Source organism: Opisthorchis viverrini, assembly GCF_000715545.1.
Source record: "Opisthorchis viverrini unplaced genomic scaffold opera_v5_172, whole genome shotgun sequence".
In the NCBI taxonomy this organism is placed as follows: Eukaryota; Metazoa; Platyhelminthes; class Trematoda; order Opisthorchiida; family Opisthorchiidae; genus Opisthorchis; species Opisthorchis viverrini.
In genome coordinates, this window is record NW_008751831.1 from 166,618 (window position 1) to 189,238 (window position 22,621).

Sequence of the window (22,621 nt, forward strand, 5' to 3'; positions counted from 1 at the left end):
TACCTAAGTTGTTTTGAATCGCCATCCAGACAGAGTTGCAGACTATGCTATCACAGTGCTATTGTAAACAAATGGACATTTGCGCGTTTCTCACAGACTTCAAAACTGTGTTTGGTGAAAATTAGTCAACTGATGACTGAACGCGATGTTATCTTGGAAGCATAGTCGGTCTTAAGCGCACTAGCAGGCAAATCGATTCAACAACAGCACTGTGGCGTTACATGGATGAGTGCTCAACACCGAGTGCTGAATCATCCAGGATGGATAGTCATAGTCACCACGTGGCCAACAAATGCTACAACATTGCCAGTCGGCGGAAAGTTTGCTGGAGTTGTATCCACGTCACTTTCGCTTGCACTCCGGTCACATGACACGCGAGACGAGCATGTGGACACCAGAACAGTATTGCATGCTGGCCACATCTGAGCAGCTTAACTTGTTCAAGCTTGTGCGTTGTTTTTGGTTTTGCCATGTGACTCGAACGGCGACTAAAAAAACGTTTAGTGTTCTGTCTCTCGATAACCCACTTGCCAAACGTTCCTCGTCAGGCAACCCTCTTGTTGGGTCGCAACAACCTCAGCCACATGGGGCGTTCCGTCATTATCGGAACACATCTGACAAATTACCACACCTAGGATCCCCACTGTAATCTGTGGCTCCACTTTCTGCTAACCGATCTGTTTGACTAATTGTTCAACCTACACTCAGTTTGACGGAGCATTGTTTCATGTATCCGAGTGTTCCCTGATGGTTTTGTGCTGGTCCATGACGGTTGAAATTAGTGTATCCAACCAATCTAAATCGCGGCCCATCTGAATCACGCGACCATTCAATGACCAACAAAGTCGGGAGTCTGCAATAACCCCGAAGTCTCCAAGCAATCCTTCTTTTCCTTTGAAATTTTTCGTTGTGTTCGATCCATCTATGAATTAGGATCCATATGGCATACCACCGAACCCTATTTTCGATACCTAACGTCCGTTGTTTCTTTCGAAATTGAGGAAGCTTGTTTCCGAAACCAGAAGCGATTCACACCACGAGATCCAGCAAGCACTATCGTGACACATATGACTTTGGAATACATATCGGAATGGTGGAGACTGTTGGTGATGGGGTTGCAATCCTGATAGAGGCACGTCGAAAGATGCTTAAATGATCCGACGGAGACCCGTGTATAGGCCATTGTGAGGGAGTATCGGACATGCACCTGAATTTACAGCAGTAATTCATATATCGCAATTCGTTTTTCGCTTTCGCTTTACTCCCAATTTATATTTTTCCGAAATTTCCTCATTGAGTGTTTGTGGTCAAGCGAATCGGTGTTATGAACCACAGTTTGTCGTTCTGACAGATTCTGACATTTGTTCTCGTGACATGATATCGTGTATGACCTACTGCAGGGTAGTCAGTAGCGCAATGTAGACGATGAATTCGGGTTGACTAATATATCTGTCCGGCAAAGTAGTGGATTGGAAGCTAGTTTAGTAAGGCCTGATAGCTGTCTGTTTGAAAGGTCCGTTTCAGGTTGGGGTGGTTAGTTGTCCGATTCATGACTGCTGGAATAGTCTCGTTTGGATTGTCCGATCGGGTCTGCGTAAGGTCAACAATTGGCATGGTTGATTCATACTGGAAGCCAAACTGCGTGACATTGGCGGCCTCGTACTGCGGTGGTCCGACACAACCGGATGGCCGTATTGCCAAGGACTGCAAACTTTCAGCAATAGGTCTGCTATGCATGTAATTTCGGTACTCAGGCAGTTTGTCACACAGTTCGACAGAAGCATCTAGCACATGCTAGCACAAACAACAGAGATCTACTAGACTCGCCGTTCTTACATAAAGCGGCAAGCGGTGCCTGCATCGGTGAACACGGTGAGTGATGGAGCTGTGATACAGAGGAATGCTCGACAAAACGGACTAAGGGAATCGGAAGAAAACGCCTGGCGTTTTGTTTTTTTTGGAATTTGGGCAGTTGTTTTTGGATAAATTGTTTTTACTTGGTGGTTCAGATCAGTGGTCTATTTTTCTAATACACGTTGTTCGCTTGGTTTTTCTTGTATGTGTTTCCTGTCGTTTTGGTGGTCGGTTTTTTCTTTCCGTCTTCACGTTCGTTTTTTTTGTATATGTATTTTTATTTGCCATATATTTTTGTTGTTTGCTTTAGGTTTTTCTATCTTTGTGGATTTATTCGTTGTTCTTTGATCGTTTGTTAGAACGGAATTTTTGCACTTTTTCTATTGTGTATATTTTGTATTTCCAATTCTACTCTTTTCTCTATACAATTATGTGCGATTCCAAACAATTTTGTTTTACTTCCCCAGGTTTTCTTTTAGTGTTTTATGTTAAGGTTCATCCAGAATTACCCTTTTTGTTTTGTTTTGTTCTATATCGCCTGACCGGCATCCTTACCCTGCTTGCTCATTTAAATTTATCATACGTTACCCAGGAAATCAAAAGATGTCAGGCAAATCCTTGTTCGTTTTCTCTGTTTAATGCGTACCGTCAGGGTTTTAGTTTATCTTACAAGTAGTCCAAACGGTTTAGTTGATGAAGTTGTTGATGCCGCACTTTAACTGGCTTGCCCATATCAATGTTAACCGTGTATGAGTATGTGGGATTTACACTCTTAGTAGCTACGACTCATTCGTAGTACCTCTTGTGCTTCATCCAGATGGATGCATGTGTTTGGGTGTTTCTCCGCCCAATGCAATAATTAGGAGCTTAAAAGGTGGACTAGTTCTCTTCCATTGTATCAACGTCCTTTTCTTATGGTTGCAATAAATTAACAGTGCCTTATTTGCCTGAAGTACCTGATTGCTTATCTTCACATTCAAAGCCTGAATTGATCTAACGCTTGGATTTAATATATGTAATTCCGCTTAACAGGTGGGAGACTATGGAATCAAATGCGTTATGCTAATACTTATGGAAGAATGAATTTTTTCCTCCCAGTCAGGTTCGCATTTGAATGAATACAAGAGAAGTGGATTTGTCAAACGATGTTGTTTTTTGTTTCCTTCACATGTGCATGCGGCCAATGTTGGGGTACAATTGAATCCTGCTTGATGTTCATTCAATATGTTGTCTTCGCTGTTTATTGCCAAAATACCGTACTTCCAGCTTTACAACAATCGGAGCTCCTCTGACTATAGATATAGCGTGACGAACTGATTATATGCATTGAGTACACTATATAATTTTGTATATGCCGTCTCCTGGGGAAACAGTTTCCCTTGTAGAATTCAGTTTCGCTCCTGTTCGAATTAGCGACATGTCGTCAAATAATTTGGGAATTTTAAATTTGATGCCAGAACAACCTGGGAATCGGCCCTAAAAAACATATGCCATCAAATCTAATTAGTACTCAGCTCCGAGTGTTTTCTTCTGCTATAAACTATCCAAGTCTAGTTCTGGGGATGCTAACGTTGATACGGTAGACATCGGTACTCCATCTACAGGAATAGCATTTAATTAAGATGGAGCTATAATCATTCACCGTGTTTAATATTCAATCGTGTAGAGGATTTCTCTATCCAGTATACCAAGTCGTAATTGTCAAGCGGGGTTCAGCTCACATTTTGAAAGTCAACAATTATTCAAGAATTGAATGAGATAAGTCCAAGAACACCCTGGAACCTCTCATGGAGGGAGTTTTGTGGATACGCACAAGTTGAGCTGTTAGATTCGGCCCGTTATCCTTTATTAGTTCCAAGCATAGACATAACAATTTCAACAATGCCGGCGGCTTGCAGATACGGAAACGTCAATCACATTTTATTTGACCGTTCTAGGTCTTCCAGATTCCTCGGGTTCGAATGACCACGACACTTGACAAAGCAAAGTTTTTTGAAATTTTGCGTCGCTTTTCCGGGATCAGGGACACATACACACAAGCGGAATAACCGCCATGCCGACTATCACAGTCCGTATACCAAATGGTGGTGGGTACTATAGAATCCATGTAGCGTGGTTTACCGATTTTCCTATCGAAAGGCAATTTCACGATTTTTGGATATTCTTGTTAATACCTCACTCTAATTTGTTAGACCCCGATATGACATGCCTGTAAGTGTCCTGTGATTGTTGGAATCTCCCAGGGGGTTTGTAATATGTGCACTGTTCACGCTATCCGATAGAGCGCTTCTAACCTTTTCGGCACAGATCAGTGTCACTTCCAGAACGAAATTTTTAGTCGGAATTTAGTTTTCCTATACAGTCGATTGCCTGGTTTACCGGGTGTGACCACCGGTTTATTATGCATAGATGATCGGGATGAAGATCTTACAACCGTATTTCTTCTACCAATAACCTTAGCTGTTATCTCCATTGTTCGTCTGTTCCTCTCAAAGTTAAGTGTTGATTCCCCCGTGCTGATAGAATTCAGACGTCATCCTTTTCATTTCTATATCTTTCCTCAATCCAACGTTTCTCTCCCTCACCCTAGAAGAATCTACATGTTGCTCATTTTATTCTTGGAACTCTGAGAACGAATGGGGGTTTAAAATGCTTGCATGAATCTAGTGAAATCCTAGTGGGAATCTTGGTTTATTATGTATTCAGCAACCGACTGGACGTTTGTTCGAAATTCACAGGGTAGTTTTATTGGATGTTCGTCGCTGTTTATATCCGGCCTAATCCATGAATGCACACGTCCCCAGTTTTGACACTTACCAACTATTTCTCACCCTTTTCAATATCCGTTGGATCGTCTGAGCGCAACAATCTCAAGTGTCCTCTTTTTATTTTCCGTTAGCGGCACAGGATTGTCTGTTTTTACATTTTATTTCGTCACTCCTCTGTCAACTGCGTGATGAAAATTAGCGCCCTTACTAACTCCAGTTATCTTGAGCATATCAACCGTTAGACAAGCATTTGAAATGGTGAACCAACTGGCTATGATTTCAAAATGGTTGCTGTTTGTTGTGGCTGAACGAAAAAAAACTGGACTTAACCCACCCTGTCTAACCAACATGGATAACTGTGTAACGAGGGTTTTTCAGTCGGTGAAGATACCAGCGACATTAAAATAGCTCCGAGAGGTAAAGGGACACGAAGCAGTTTGATGATTAGCTACTGTAGCCGACGATACCGGAATGGGCGCATGGTCGGAGAAAACCATATATGAACCATCCAGATTCTCTACCGAAAACGCACATCCGAAAGTGTCAATCCTGTGTTGTCTCAACTTAACTAGCCTTAAATTAACATACTTCGTCTGAAAAGCGTACTGTAGTGAGCCATGTTTTACAGAAAAAGCTCGATAAAACCTAAGGACCGAAATGAATCTTGTCGAGAAATCGACGGGACCAAACGCGGCTGCAACTTCTTTTATTAAACCAGCTAGTATTCACAATCGTCAATCTCAGGTCGTCTCATGAATTTCCAATACGCTGCTTGCGTAGGCTGATAGCCACTATGCTGACATCATACCGAAATGTTATTTTTACATGGTGTATGCAGTAGTCCAGCAATCCGACAGTCTCCGTACGTCAGTAGGAGTACGTCGAGTACTCAGCTATGCTGTTTTCGCATCAGCTCGGAATCAGCGAGACTGGTAGGTGTCTCCAAGGTCGAACCCCATGGTTAAGCAGCCCCATTCATTCAAGCCTGAACAAGAACATGCGTTCCATAGCATGCTACTTGGTTTTACACGTAAGCCCCAATGTGCTCTCAAAAAATCCGGTTGTTCTTGCCATTTTGTTGTTGTTTGGAACAGCGTTGTTGGTGGTACCCAGTCAGAAACGCTGTCCAATTCCCGGTATTTTGAGTACGTCCATACCTTGTGAGCCAAGTCTTTTGCAAGTTAAGGATTTGTCATAAGATAGGTATGTTTATTATGCTAACTAATTACATCAATCTGCTGCTTCAGTGGGTTATTGTATGGAATAGATAGAGTGAAATGTTGATAGAATGCAATAACTGCACGAATTTTTCTCCATTAACAGGGCCAAGTACTTATGCACTTGCCCCTATTCTTCATCAAACTGGTTTTCAGTGGAGTCTCAAGTTAATACTAACGTAATTTTGACAATGAATGAGTTTCGCTCAGAGTGTACATTGGTTTAAGAGCAGTGCGCGTTACGGAGCAAACTCTCTCTACACAACCTCGAGTGTTGTGAATAAAACAAAAATCAAATGGAGAAACTCGGTCGGCTAGGTTTAATGACACTTTTATCCTGCTACGGAAGACCGCTGTTCAGGATAGTTCAAAATAGAATATTTTGCTCTTTCTATTTGCTCAGATGTCTCCAGTGTATTGATCTAAGCGCCCGTATGAAACATCAGTTTTCGTGTACATTATTGTTCAGCTTAGCAATGCACAAAGTTCTAAAAACGGAAGCACGTAGCTTTCAGTGAGCGTGAATGTTGTTTATACCACTACGAAAATGTGCCCAACAACTGTCCGTGATAATACTCAGTAAGTTTTTCTCACACATGAAATTCTGTGGGCATGTGGGGCTAAAGGTTTATTATTCGGTGTCCTTTTGTCTTTCTGCACCAGGAAATAAGCTCTGATGTTTCGGGTTGACGTCGCGTTACAAAGCCAAATTTCGTGAACTTCTGTACTTTCAGCATGTATGATCCTAATCTGGGAACATGTTCCCTTATTCACCTGTTCTGGTTATAGTACCAATACGATATATGGAGTGGTACAATGTACCTCTTTTTACGAACGCGGTTAAATCCGGCTAGAATGTTTACGATCAGGTTACTCTAGATAGTCTGAACTAAGTATTAGCTGGAATTAGTGTGTAAGTTGGAACTTGAAATTGTCTGTAGAACTGTCTCACAGAGCAGATGCCAACTGTATTGACTTTGATTTCCTCGCTTCAGCTTGGCACCGGCCTCGTTACTTCTCAAGATAACAAGAAGCACCATACTGTGAATGATTTCGCACTTCTGGAATCATGAACGACTAGAGACAAACGATCCCCTCCCCATATATATTTCTAGCTCCTCGACAGACGTGACACGAGTCAACAAACACAGTGCAATAATACCAGTAAAATTCGTTGGACACAGTGAGTGCGCCCGTGGTTATATATCTTGGACCATTTAAAACTACATAGTGTACATAGTGTACCCCAAAGAGGTGAAGTGAAGAAGGCTCCAGAATTCCGGTGTTCACTATTCCGAATCTAAACCGCAGAAAATTTTCACTAAGTCCTCTGATGTGCGCTACAGATATGAAGTCAAAGTCTTTGGGGTCTAGGGATGACAACTTTAGTTGGATCACTAACCCGCGCATTTCTAGTGAATGAGTACCAGTCACGAGGCCGTCTCTTATCTGATCTTTGGCGTGAAAATGCCAGAAAAAATTATTACGTTGCAAAATATAGTCCCGGATACGCTTCGTTCCTGAACCACTCTACCGTTGGGCCATCTTCTCGGATCCTCAGCAATCTATCCAGTCAATTTAGTAGTTTTTAACTACCAAAGGTCGGTTTGAGTTGTCCAGCCGTCGTGTGCCATATTTGTCAGTGGCACAAAATCAGCATGGGTGCCTAAGGACCCCAACTCAAAATGTCTATTGCCAACATTTGAAACCTTAGCCATGATGTTGCTGATTTAAGCGCATTTCACTCAATTTAAACGGCTACGTTTAATCTCTGTGCAAGGCGACTGACTTTTGACCATTAACTAATCATAAATCTGCAGTTCAAACAGTTTGAACAGTAGCAAACATGACGTTATCTGCACATTAGAGTAAAAAACGTAGCGAAGAAAACATCGGAATAGACGACGAAAAATCTCCATAAGTTTAAAACATTATCAGCGAGCTACTTACTTCGGATGACGAGAAATGCTCATTTGTCCTACAAATCATTCCGTTCAACGTCGTAAGTGTTGACGGAATAGCGCAATGTCATGTAAGTGATAAGGCTGCATCGTGAGATATTTTGTGCGGGCTAAAGAAGTCAACCGGGATAAACCATTCATTTTAAGTCACTTACTGAGAAACAAGTGAGTTGATGGGAAATATCTCTGTGTTATGAGAAAAATATTTCTCTTCAGCCTTTGGACAATTTCGGGAAATACAAGTCAAGCAATTTAGGAGAAGAAAGATCATCATCCATTCATCGAAAAGCCCTTTCATTATGGACACAGAATCCAGATAGGCACTGCTGCCTAATGATGCAGAGTATCACTGCCTCGCGTAGCTCACTCTAATGGACATGTGGTTTTAGGTTTTTGATTGCGTGCGTCAACAAAGTGGGATACAATACGCCTTCTTACTGATACAAAAGTGACCAGCTACAAATAAACCATAATGATTGTTGTTCCATTGAGAGCACTCGGTTGCTAAGGTTGCCTGTACAGTGTAAGCATTGATAAGAACATTAGACTTGCGCTGGTTTGCTACCGGTGGACGGTGGTTGGCGATGCCTGAAAAAATGGGCGGTGTTGCGAAAAGCTTGTTAACAAGAGCAGCGATTGAATAACTTTAAGCTAAGACATTTATTCAAAAGCCGCGTCAAGACGTTTTGTTTTAGAAAAAATAATTGTGAGCGCCATGAAAAATGTGAGGTTATACAAATTTTACTGAATGCTTTCTCAACATTCTCCTTAACAGAGGGGGTCCTCGGAATGATCAATCAGCTTTCGTGTAAACCTCAAAACGTACCTCACATTTTTCAGCTTGTGGATCCCAGAAATTCCCTCACTGACCAAGAGCGTGACAGAAAGACTGGTATCCATCTGTCTAGCTCACACAAGGTACTAGTTAATAGTGATGATTATGCCACCTACAAGGCCGAACAAATAGGTATACGGAGGAAAACGAAGCGACAAAACTACCTTTGAATACACATCAGCAGGCGGACATCTACACTACAACAAACAGAGGCGAGTCCGAGTAACCAGTCAGAAACTCGTTCAATCTTTCAGAATTGTGGTAGTTCATTCGCTCCGTATCTAAAAGCAGAATAGAGTGATCAGATTCAGGATAGACCTCACACAAGAGAGGCTACTCCATCTGGATTCCCTGGTGATGGCTGATGACGGATAAGCATTGAATAGTTTTCATGTGAAGGCAGACTTAGAAAAGGGGGTCGATTTCTGAGCAAAAACAAACAGATTGTGTTAAGGAAGTGCACACGACGTCCACATAGAAGGTCGCGATAGCAATACTAACACAATGTCTTTTGCCGGCCATTTGGCACAATCACGAGATTACACATAACTATTTTTATACATATTAACAGAGTACGCTACGATGCATCATTGCAGGCGTCAGAACGGTCAGGACATAACCACTTTAAAAACTTTTTCCAGTTGTAAAGCAATCACCGGCACTACAGGACACAGGTAGCAAACCCATACAATTTCGTCAAAGCCCGGTAGTAGCACAATACATATAAACTTCGGGACTAAATTCAGCTTCAGAAGAAGATTGCTTGAAAATTAGGGTGAATCAGTGTCCAATAGAAAACGGTTTGTCTACCTCTATTAGCTTTTGACCAATGTAATGTGAATGTTAATTTACTCTTCTAAGTGTGACTTTTGTTCATAATTTCTCCAATTTCGTTTGAACTAATCGGGTCAAACGTTCAATAACGCTAGGGGGTTTGTTCAGATAAATGTAATGCGGTTTCATATGTAACGAGTGTAACAACTACTGTTTTTAAGCTTTTAGGACAGGGCACTCACTCGGCCGTAAGTGATTGACATGCCGCTTACAAATCGATGATCACACCTGGACGCTGTAGGTACATCTTCGGTGCCCGGGGCAATAGTTCCCCAACAAGAATAAGGTTTCCAGACCGGAATTTTGGCTTCCCTCCTGTCGGTGTTGGCTGCATCTTTGGCTAGCTTTCCGCGTCCGGCACTAGCTTTCCTTGTGTCTGCATCAACTGTACACTGAACATTTGTGCTTTTTATAGGGACACAACCGCACAAAACCCCAGTTAGCGCATTATCAGCATACTGCAGCAGGCTTTGCACTCTCCAAAACTATGTGTTATCGATTCGCATGGTTACTCTGGCATTGTATTTACAAAATGCACTAGTTCATATATCCATTTTATATAAGTAATCAACTTTGCCAACGTAAAAGTTTACACGCACCTAAGCTGCTTGTGGAGTTACATAATGATTTGGAAATAAATTTCATGTAACGGAGAACTCAAATGAATTTTCAGAGTGAGTTTCTTACTGTAAGTAAAGACAGTCACTGCTGGGAAATCGAGGAGAACTTTACAGCTGTCTTCTCTTTGTCTTCCTCGGCAGTGCGCATCTCACGAAAGTCAAGAGAACTTTGAACTCACCATATCAAGAATAGTAGTTGCAGACTCACCTGTTCAGCACGGAGTGGGTAATTGGTAGTGTGAATGAATATGCAAATAAACCTTTTGCTCATAATCTACTCCCAAAATATGTGCTTCACAAGCAGCGTTTTGTCCTAACTGAGGCACTGTTTAGGATATAGAATGATCTTCCATGTTATCATATCAGTCACCATAGACGTCTTTTCTGAAAATGAGTTTGAGGTGAACTTGAGAAACGTATTAGATTGGAGAATACCACAGTCCAGGTGTCCTATCAGGTGTTCAGATAACACCATATTAATTTGTAACTGATTCCATAACTCCTCATCCGTTTACTACAGTGTTTAAATAGGGGTGAAGATTAGTTTTATACTACACGCGAATGGTGAGTCTCAAAAAGTGTTGGACAAGTACTGGGATGTCAAAGAGTTCTCATCGGCCTTATAATTGACGTCAAACTGGAACTTGTTTCACTGGACATCTGTCCATCCTTAACTGCAAAAATGTTAGCCATTTTCCTCTCTGGACATGGAATATTTTGCCAGTTTATCGTACTTTTTGTCGTGTTGTGTTGGCGCGCACTAAAAATACATACGGTTGCTAGTCCTGAGTTTGTGCATTTTTCACGGGAATGGGAAAGATAAACTAAGTGGTGATTTTTGCAGGCCCATGGCTAGTCCACTGGCAACCGCCCTTGGAACTATCTGTGCGTCATCGTCAGGCTTACCTATGCACGGAGAGTACAGATTTGCTGCTGGCAATTACATTCCCGTGTGTCAATATACAACCTTGCAAAGATACAAAAAACCAAGCAACCAGAGATGTGATTCCCCATCCGTAATTTTGCATTTAATGATATCTGACCTGATGTTGATTGGCTGCTCAGGCAAGGACGGTTTTGTTGAAATGCCTGCGTGACGTTTCAGAAGACTTCACCTTTAAGGAGATGATCACGATTTCATGCACGGGTTTCTAGTAGGAATATAATGGTGCTATATTAGCGAACCATTTCACCATTTTGGCGAATCATCTTCAAAAAGACCTTGATGTGTGAAATCTAGATGTTGCCTTCCGAAACCGAAAAAAAGTTTCCTCTACTTAAACTACTGCCGTTAGTGGTCACGGTGGAAGTAAGATTTTGCTTTGTTTTCAACTCTTTCAAGAAACGAACCAACATGCCACGATTACGCTAAAACTGGGTTTCTGATAGATAAGTATCTAGAACCTAGTTTTTCCTTCTGCCATATTGGCTCAAAAACAAGGATCGGCGACGTTAGTAACAAGGAAAGCCCTATATTCACTGATTATATGGACACAACACTGTTGGACCCGTAATTATCTTGGCGTATTCAGTGCACGGGAATCAAACACTCTTGTCACCGCAAATTTAAGAGTAATGCGTCTGTCACTTGCATCGTATCGTCTGCTTTTTCCTCGTTCCCCGCTGTTATGGTTTGCCATAGATTGCGTGCTCCCAATTATCACTGAACATAAATTCGCACTGAGAGACCTTGGGGTGAATATGCTACTGCATCATAATCGGAATCTGTAGATTCATTTTTGTTCGTCGGCTCATCCACACTGGTCGATGTTGAATGGGCTGTCTCGATACATGAACATGTAGCACATACTAGGAGTGAGACATACACTTTCCAAATTTATTTATTTATTATTATTTATAGTGATACTGCAATGTTAACTGTTTTTCGGTTATTCAGGTAGGTTAGCTCTTAAGACAATTTACACAGGTCGCAAGCGATTGCAGTTTGCTCCGTTGAGCACGTGACTCAACGGAAGTGATCCTCGTAAGCACTGATCATTTTCCGAATGAAAAGTAACAGCAGAATAATAGTGACCTGCAGATCCAAGCTACGATATCCACCAGCTTAGAAATTTTCCTGCGAATTCATCGGCGTTTAGGCAGATAAATTGAAATTTTCCATTAGGTCGCCGCGATGTTACGTTGCACAGACTGATTCCATTAAAAACTGTTCCATTTTAAACAAACTGTTCATATACAACCTAATCAACATGCTGTAAATTGCAATCGGAGCGAGAAAACTGGTTTCTTAAAATTTACACAGTTTTAAAAGACAGTTAAAAGCTGTTTCCCGGACAGAAAGTTGAATCTAACGATTTACACTGCAACAAAGTTTGTGTTTAGTCATCCATTTAACAAAGTACAAATGTTGTGCCCAAAGTTTTACGCCTATAAAAAGCTGCAGAAAATACCCAGCAACTTAACTGATGACTAAAGATCCATTTATTGTGAACGGGTTCAGTACTTTATCCTATATGGGCAGTAATAACACATCATCGGTTGAAAAGTATCTTGTTTCAAATCTCCCAAAAGCTATCCAGGAATGTGGTTGCTTTGGCAACAGATTCCCTATTGATTTTTTTGGATTGACAATGTGACAATCGAATCGGACAAATTTTTTACACGCACGCGAGATGATTATTTTTGCAGTTTAATTTTCCAAAAGTTTACTCAAATCTGGAAGGGATATGTATAATAGAATTTGTTAATGGTTGAGCTAGACATCAGGAGATGAAGAATTGAACGTGAAACCTGAAAAAGTGCATTGCTCATCAAAGAGAGTGGCTCTTCATTCAGAAACAACAGTATAACCGTTTGTTTATGCGATTGCTTTGGAACGTTTGCGTTGCAGCTAAACGTCATCTTGACATGTAACATACAAATTTGACAAAACCTTGTTTTCAATTTAATGAAAAGTCATGAAGAACAAGGGTGTGTGAAGACAGCTCTTCTGGGTGACCGGCAGTCAGCCGTTGCAACGCATTTTCTAAGCCAACAACTGAAAAAGTTTTGTCCACAACTGTTCGACCACGTAAAAATATGGACAGTTTCGTTGAATTCTGACCTATTCACTCAATTCCGAAAGAATCTTGGGCATTTCAAACTAGTGCTGATCGACAGCTGGTAATTATGTTATATGCTTTCTCCGTCCTTGATTGATGAGAAGTGGAAATTCATAGCCAGTCCAGTCTTATGAAAAGTTTGCTGTTTGGAGCACACACAATAGCGTTTCGCGACCACTTTGTCGTGTTAATGCTTTTGACAAAACACAAAGACAGTTATTATTCCATTATGTTGCTACACAATGAATGCCACAATTGGTTTCATCAACTTAGGCCATGAGGCGGACGGTGACGGGATAACCTCTCTTCAGTGGCACTGATATGTCGAAAGTCATAATGGCTCTACACCAGGGGGTTTTCGTTGCTTATCTAGAGTGGATAGACTTTCGTAGGCCTATTGTTCGAAAAGCTCATTTGAATTTTTCTAGCGTTTTAAATTCAGACAGACACTCAGTGACACATGCAATGCCTCTCCTGTACCATTTTTCTTTACTATTTATTTAGTTTAAACAGTCTTAATTAAGACCATCTCGGTATTCGCTAATAAAACAAGAATAAGCGATAATGGGTATATATTGGACAGATCATTGTCAGAAATTTACATGCTTTATGTACACATTCCTCATTCTATGGGAGAATAAAACAGCAACTATTGAATGGCCACGCTCCGTAAATAAATCAGTACATACCATATCTTATGAGCTAGCAGCCAGAACACGCTTCAATCCCAAAGTTGACATTTGAACCAGCGCTTCCCTTCAGGACAATTGGTTGTCACTTGAATAATTACTATTCATTCGGATTTTCTTAGATTTTAACATCTGTGGGTATTAGTAGCGAATGATATGACAACGATTGCCTTCTGTTAAGGTTGCTAGAATAATCATCCAATCTGGATTCTCAAAAGATTAATTTTGTCATACTCATCAATGTTAGGATGGGGGAGATACGTTAGTTACTAAAACTGGCTAGCCTGGTGTCGATTGTCGCGTTTGTGGCAACATTCACCTATTTCTGTTTGGTGATATAAGGTTTCTTGAAAATAATTTTGTTGTGACAACATAATATCTGAGGTTAGGGGGCAACTGAAAATGTTCCGGTCCCTATTGAAGAAAATCGTGTCACAAACCAAACCCAAGCTTTCCTGAGTGGTCAGATGTGAACGAAACATTTCCGAATGAATGATCTGGATTGACTGTAATATAGACCTCGGAATGAGAAGAGGCAACGCAACATGTTAATACAAATTGTATTTGGGTGTAAAATTTAGTTTTTAACCATCGTTTGACATATTTACTTGAATACTGCTGAACAGTTCTTAGTAGAGTTCTCATTAGCGTTGCTGTTCATTGCTGTGGAGGACCTGATACTAGCCAAGCAATGAGTGTGGAACTGTAACAGATATGTTTTAGTAAAGTTCAGCCAGTAGTCAGATGAGTGATCAAATGGGCTTGCAGCAATTTGAAACCCAGCTTTCATATTCAATCGAAATTGTTAAGCTATAAAACACTTGGTGGGATCGTGTCCTCAAAGAAAACACCACAATACTTTTAACCAACTTCCAAATAATTGATTTTTGAGGGCACGATCATTGAGTATATTGGGTATATTACTTCTGTGACCAAGATGTTCGCAGAGCAATCACTTCATCACTACATGTGAGCATCGACTCACCCTCGTCAGCATAGTTTGTGGAGTAGTGAGTTTCAAATATCAATGGCATTGTGTCCTGTGAAGGATGGATATCAATTCTTGTGCAATAGAATCATTGTAGAATGCTTCTTGATAAAAAGAATCTCTAACGGGTCCGGGTGCAGCGCATATTAAATATATTTTCATGCGGTTGATATTACAATCATTCAGTATTCTATGGTATTTACCCACTGACTGACAGGAGTTACAACTCGATGAATTATAAACAGAATAGATTGACGAATCACATTGGTTATAAGGTTGTGGTAAATTCTTTGACATCCCGATAATGCTGCTAACACATTTAGAGGATTACTTACGCACAGAAAGTTTCTTGCTCGAGGAGTCGAGTATGTGTGCGTCATCCGTCTCTATACCTAAAAATGGCAGACATTCAGAGTTGCTTTTGGAGAGTGAGAAAAAAATAAAGTAGATTGAGAACGCGAATGATAAGGATTACGAGAGTTTGCCTCAATCCTGAGAAATTCAAGGCAATCCGAACGTGAATATTTTGTTGGGTATTTTATGAACACAATGTGGCTGTATACTATATAATACTTGGACACAGTCGCACTGTTTGTTAGTTGTTCACAGAGATGGCACGCACCAAGCAGACTGCATGGCAATACCCCGAGGAAGGAGCTGGCGACTAAATTCTCGCGCAAAACGCACCAGCCTTCAATGATGTGAAGAAACCCAATCGCTACCGTCCTGGGACCGTCATTGTCCGTGAGATCCAGAAGGTCACCGAGCTGCTCATCCTTAAAATTCCCTTTCGGCGCCTTGTGAAGGAAATTGCTCAAAATCGCCCAGTTCAAAGCGCTGTCGCACTGAAGACATGGCACAAATGAGCTGTTTTAAAGAATTACAAACTAAGAAGTCCGTCGTTCAATCCATAACCTACAGGCTCCACTACAAACGCTGTAGTCAGTGGGTGTATATTTTCATTCCTAAGCCATCTTGTCAAAGAAAAATTCATGGCAAATTTAATTACTCATACCCTAAAATCCCTTGAGGGATTATATCTTTTGTTCACTTTTTATTACGCAATTTTTAACTTGACAGTTTCCTCTTTTATGTTGGAGCATATAAATGGAATCTCGCCAACTATTGATTGCTTGAATTTGTGACCTGAAATCAGGTGCAGAGACGCAACAGGAAAAGGAGAATAAAAAAATATGAACTGCCCGAGGTAAAGAAAGCGTATTTTTGAGCAAAGTATTTACCAAGCCAAATTGAACCATATTGATCTTTCAAAACTGAGTCTAACGGGTTACGGTTATTGGCAACTTGGTGAGAAGATACGAACGAAAACACTTTACTACTAGTACTACAAACACACCTGTTGTTAATTACTCCTTATTATGGGTGAATTGTCTAAACTTCGCAGAGGCCGTTAACCGACTTTTTTATGTAGTGACCATCATTCAGTGCCAAGAATAATACACAACAATATGATTATTGATGCTCAAGACCACATTAAGATTTGAGATTGATTTCCTAAACTTGGCATACGGGGGGTCGATTTTTCGCTGTGTTTCAAATCCTTTAACGTTGCGTTACTCGCGTAATGGGTATACTATTATTTGCAGCCCTTTTTTCGTGCTCATTTACTTATAAATGTTGGTGCAGTCGACTTTGCAATAAGCTGATATACTGACACAAACATTATTTAGATCTTTCCAAATGTAACGATGTTTATGTTTGTGGGGTATACATGCAATATCTATGCTGGAATATTGACTGGATAGACTAGGACCAGATTTCAAGTTATTTGTAGTTTCATTGGTTCGACTGTTATTATGGACCACCATAATTCTCTCACCGCCTTACGTAGTCTAGCTTTCTGTATGCTAATGTAAATACCATCACAGCATTATTACAGGATAACGCCATTAAAAACTTAGCGTATTCAGCTGGTTCCCATCACTGACGCGAAATTGCTACTTATTGGAGGTCCTTTAGCTAATCTTAGTAGGATGGTCGCGACTATGTACTTGCCAGTTTTATCTGTGATTTTTCTACTTCATCAGGAACCCCTTATCGGATATGTTTCTCTGGCCCTAAACTATTTGCAAAATTTTGTGACTGAGATAATTGTTTCCTTTTCCCCCACGAAGATATGATACTACATTCTGCTGAGCTAGACTTGGCATAAATGGCATTTTCACCAGTAACGGATAGCTCAAGCCTAAGAAATAACGTGATACCTTGCATGCTGGTGGCTAGGTCGACTTGTCTAACTCATCGCTTCTGTGCTATCTAGCCCTCCGCCTGCCAGAAAGTTGACCGGAGACAGCCACTCCATCAACTGATTGCCATTAAATGACAAGGTATTTGACAGTTCGATCTGAAAGCTCTGAATGAATTAGTAAGCAATCACACTTCATGAAACCAGATTAACCAAATTCAAAGATGGGCTTTGAAATAATCAATGACATGTATACAACAAGTGGGCAAATCATTGACAGCTTCGCATTAAAGCACAACAACTATGCTTCGGAGTCTATGGATCTACTCATTCCTTAACTGTTTTCCAAACATAATAAATACTTCATAGGAAATACTTGCGTTTTAGCGTTTCATTTTTGAAATTCATGGAGTCTTCGCAGTTTTCTCTGCAACCAACATGTGCCTTATAGTTTTTATTTATGCAGTGCAGTCAGATGTCAGCATCTTGCCTCGAATAAAGAGGTCAGCCTTGAGATAACACAGAGCCTTTGCGTTCGCCTACCTGGCCAAAAACAACTTAGAGATTTGTAGAATCTTCTGAGCGCCTATGTAACAGTTTTCACGTTGAAAATAAGTTAAAGTCTTCTATAAGTCGTTGGTCTTATTAGTCTTCATTCAAACCATTTCTTATATTCACTTACAAAGGCTTTGCCGGGGCTCTTCCGTTATTTTTCTGCAATGCTGTTTTGGTTGGTTATATTTTCATTAATCTGCTGTTGTAGCACCCAGATTGGTCACTTTAGAGTATTTATCGATTCTTCGGGTTACTATAGCATCACCGCCGAAGGTTAGAATCTTAGACGTCAGCTACATACAGAAAAGTCATGAGGCAACTTTGCATGCGCTAGGCTGCTTTTACTCCTATACGGAAGTAGATAAAGGGTAATTTTTTCATCCAAAAGGAGTTTTGCTTGATTTTGAACCGTTTCAATCAGCAATCAGTAAATTATATTTGGGTGGGGTGTAATTCCATGCCGAATCATCCAACCGCTTGGCAGTCGAACAGAGATGCCGAATCAGAAGCCGCTTTGTGATTGGTTGGTTTTCAGCCAATCACGTGGGAAGGGGAACACGATAGCATCCACATACTGCTCGATCTGTTTTCCCCATTCACATCATGTAACATATTCGATCAAACACGCCTTGCTTTCATTTGATTTTGGAAGACGTCATGAGACACCTCCCTTTAAACAGTATCTTCCCTGATATTGTTTTGATGTATCACATTCTGGTTTTCGGAAGCACAAGTCATGAAGGTAAGTATGGAATGGCGAAAAGTTAGCACAGACTCATTGAAACATTTCATTTCTTCTTTTTTTTTATCTCCGCTATTGAAATTCTTCAAGTCATCTTGATTGGTTCATACGAAGAAAACATACGCACTGAAATTAAACCGCAATTAATAGACACTCTTAACAGAGCGCGACATTTCACAATCCTGCTGTTTTCACATGGTATAAAAGTGCTTGCAACGTTTTGTTGGTTAACTTTCGAGCTACACTGAAGATGAGGTTAGTTGAACAGAACAATTGATGGTGTTTCAGAAAACCGGTATTTAACTGGCCTCCAAATTCGAGCAGTCGTCCACACTACTCAATGCTAGGTTTTAAATTGATATTGGTCCAAGTTTGCATCTGATCGGAACACAAAAACTTGATGTAACATTGCACAAGGCGTAGTTAAGTAAGGAGCAATTTAGCTGCAGCAAAGCCAAACTGAACAGAATATCTGTTTGCTAGAACAGTATGTACCGCCTTGAATTGAACGACACTAAAAGTCGTTGTCGTTGTAAGTTGTATCACTAAACACATTGAATTTACCGATGGTTCCCTAGCGGAGTCGTTTGGTATAGTTTCCTTGGAAAAATTCTTGAAATTTCAGCCTTTGATCTTACTTCAGTGTCAAGTTGTTGACTTATTAAGGCGAGAGTTACCTGATTCTGTAATCTGGCGGTTTAGAACAACTTGAAGGAGCTTTCGACGTTTAGTAGACGTGTTGAGCATGAGAGATAGTGTACTTTGGTTTCTTAGGAACAGCTTTCACAGGGTGATTAAGATAGGACAAATATCGTAAAGGGAATGAGAAATCAATGTCCGTCATAAGCTTCCTTCTATCCCGACTAGATCAGTAGATAGATTTTTAGCGTGGATTATGTTTTTTGTCTGAGCGGTGAGCTGGTAGAATTTCACACCAGTATAATGTTTACAAACCAAAGGATTTTCGATCATAGGAATCTTACTTGAATGTGGTTAACTAAAAGGAGTGAAATTAGTTTACAAAATGCCAGTTCAGTGAATCATTTTGGACTGTCGCAAATTTTGCTTTATATTATTGGATGGACGAGAATCGACGAAATTAGCTCTAGCCTTTTTGAGCATTATTTGTCCGTCACACTCTTGGCTGGTTATGACAGCAAACAATCATTCTTTCAGATCACATGCAATTTTGACAAAAATGTTCGAAAGGATATACTCTCTTCCAGATTTTATGATTCTGCAGTAAAAGTTTATTTTATAGGGATACCTTTGAGAATTTCTGCAAATGGAGTGCAAGGCAGTTATTTGAAATCCACAAAGTCCCTTTTAAAGACTAAGCTCAAAAACTTGTGTGGTGTTCCCAAGTGATTACTGCCAGCAAGAAAGGTATATCGCTTCACCTCTGCTTTTCAGCACAGACTGAGTTCAATTGCTGAAAAAATGCACAAAAATTTAAAGCGATGGTTACACCACCAACGTACATTTGTCAACGTATTCGGGAAAGTAAACGTATCAATTGTTGCACAGCTCTTTATCTGAGAACAGTTAAATTTTCAACTGTGTCACTCTATCGGTTCCTTGGAACCTTGCCATCAGAAAAAATGAACGCGGCCGGGATACTGCCAGAGTACACAAACCTATACCGAAGTCAAGAAGCAGAGGTCGGGTTCGGATCACGGACCTTTTGGTCAGCAAAAGTCGTGGTCTAACCACTAAGCCATCTCATGCCGAGAAAGGACATTATCAAACCGTTATACAAGGGCGATGAAAAGTATGCCCGCACAAATCGTTGGCCATTTAGCCTGACCTCGGCTATTGAGAAGATCATGAAGAAGTAATCAAATACATTATTGCAGTAGTATATTGAAAAAAGACATCCTGTAACCACCGTACCAATATGGTTTTGTGGCAACAGGTCACAAGCCATCTCGCCTAAAGACGTAACAGAGGAGCCACCGAACAATCGACCCCGTAATGTGTACCACATGATGTCCTCCGATTTACTTTGAGTATATTAGAATGCCCGTGGTTTGACGCTGGGACAATCGGGATCTATATACTGTGAAAGTTCACTTTGGAATAAAAGGGGATGCCTCCTAAGTACACACAGATCTATGCTCAATAAGATGAAAATCAGATGGAAATTTTGAATGTTGCTCTAAACGCCGTTTAATCCTAGCGCCTAAAAGCATCTGATTAATTTCGAGGTTTGCTACCAAAAGATGCGACACAATGTCTTAAGGGGCGTTCATATACATTTGCGATATCTCATTAGTAATGAATATGGTTCTTGTATTCGGCATGCCAGTAGACATAGAGCAATTTATTGGTCACTTTTCTAGTGACTAGAGTGATGAGTAAAATTCGGACAAATATTACTGAGTGGCCGTGTTATTTATATTGCAGCTGAATGACGTAGAATGATGTTCGAATCATCTGAAACGGAGTGTCAAAAGCGACATGTGAATGCTAAATAACATTTTTTTGTTGTAACTCAAACGCATTTCTGTGGCATACCTTTGACTACAGTCCACATGAGTCTGTCAGTCAACTCTTGCTACTTAGAAAATATCACGGACGCCAAATCATGCCGTACAGCAATAAGTGACCATACCCATCACAATCGACATCTGAAGTTTCAGCCTACGTGTGATTTAAGATTTACTTCGATTCAATCCATGTTCATGGTAATTTGAGTCAACAGCTAATATTACACGAGAAGAATCACACATTTTCGGGTTGGCAAACAATGAATCATAGCCTGTTTCGTGGAATGAAAAACAGACTGGTTTATGGGAAAATAGCACACTGAACTGTAATCCGCTTATTTTTCAGTTCATGGATAGTGGCGTTTGGAAAGTCATATTTCAGGCAAGATCACCATTACTGACGGCTTAAATCTCGACGTTCGCTGCCTGATTTTTATCTCTAATTGTTCAATTTACTGAGACCTTCGGAATTACATGATATACTATTTAATTTGAGCGCTGCTGGGGCCCATAACCTTGGTTAAATACTATTAATATTTTTAAAGGATACTATTTTCTACTCCGCAACTCAGGTGCAGTACAAGCTACAACAGATGTTGTATGTGAAATTTACTGGCGTTTACCCCAAATATCCCTGCCAGTCATATGCAATTGCAAGTTGGTTTGTCACGGCACATATATCGATCACACTACTGTTTCTTCTCCAGCCCTGAACAAGCAATCACCGCGTGATTCCTTAATTATGTTTGTTACTTGTGCAACCCTACGGTTGCACAGGGAAATTTATGCACTTCACTGGCATCTTTTTACCATGTAGTTGGGTAATTGTTAATTCACTACAATCTCAAATAGTAACTCCGCGTACCAGAGGGCCGTCCTTTTAAGGTTTAACACCTAACACAAGATGAAATAAGAACTATCAGAGTCATCCAGATTACGCTTACTTTCAACAATATAGATCGAACCTTTCCATTTCACATGATGTTAAATTTCTTTCATTCATTTCATTCTGAAGTACATATAACTTACTTACAAGTTATAAACCCTCATTTACGGAGCCAGGGTCAGTACGTGCTCTAGCATCTGACTTCAATACTATACAGCTTGACTGGAGACTGTCATATTGCGTTCCCCTTCCAGTTTGCAAAAAACAACCAAAGAAACATCCAGACATCTGATTTTTTTTCTACCTGTTCTCCTATTTGTTGTGCAATCATAAGCCATTATCTAATTTATCCAAACTATCCCGACATCCGATAGCTCTTAGACCAAGTTGTCAGACATGTCTCCCTTTGACTTTACAAACCTAACTAACTGGCAACTGAACATTCAACAACATATGTGTATCTGTAACGTTGTGGCCCTCCTCTCGCAGAAAAAATAGTTGGACCAAGTGATGATGACTAAGTGGTGACAAGTGATGATGACTAAGTGATGATCAATGAAAAGCAGTAGATTTCATATGGGGCGGCTCTTAAGATGGCAAATTTACGACCCCGTATTGGAATTATTTTGAGCTCAGAAATACGAAATGGGCCCCAAGAACATTTACTTCCCGAAATGCTTTCCTGATAACTTGTACTTTTTAGCCTCGCTGGTACCAGTGACCACTGTACGCAAATCTTCACACTTTTCTTGACCAGTTCACCGTCTTTTACGAAATAATTACTGGTTTACGTAAGAGCAGTTCAACTTGACTCCTTAGCATGTGAAATAATCTAGGAGCACGTAGATAACAAATACACTCAACCTGCATCCTATCTATCATTCGTTGAGCTGTTCCCATGGCTGCTGTAGCGAA

The 22,621-nt window shown here is 40.4% G+C and overlaps 2 protein-coding genes across 2 annotated transcripts in view; both read right to left on the reverse strand.

Annotated features, from left to right (window-relative positions):
• Window positions 1-1,476: 1,476 nt before the first annotated feature.
• Window positions 1,477-1,737, reverse strand: T265_07523 (hypothetical protein; the record flags this gene model as incomplete). The annotated part of the gene is made up of 1 exon (XM_009173068.1): window positions 1,477-1,737. One exon carries the CDS (start codon window positions 1,735-1,737, stop codon window positions 1,477-1,479), a length of 261 nt encoding a protein of 86 aa, XP_009171332.1.
• A 1,452-nt stretch (window positions 1,738-3,189) lies between these two features.
• Window positions 3,190-22,621, reverse strand: part of T265_07524 (hypothetical protein) — a gene marked incomplete at both ends in the record, with an annotated part of 160,071 nt that continues 140,639 nt past the window's right edge. The window contains one exon of the mRNA XM_009173069.1: window positions 3,190-3,330. Coding sequence (XP_009171333.1) covers window positions 3,190-3,330 — 141 coding nt within the window. The remainder of the gene's footprint in view (window positions 3,331-22,621) is intronic.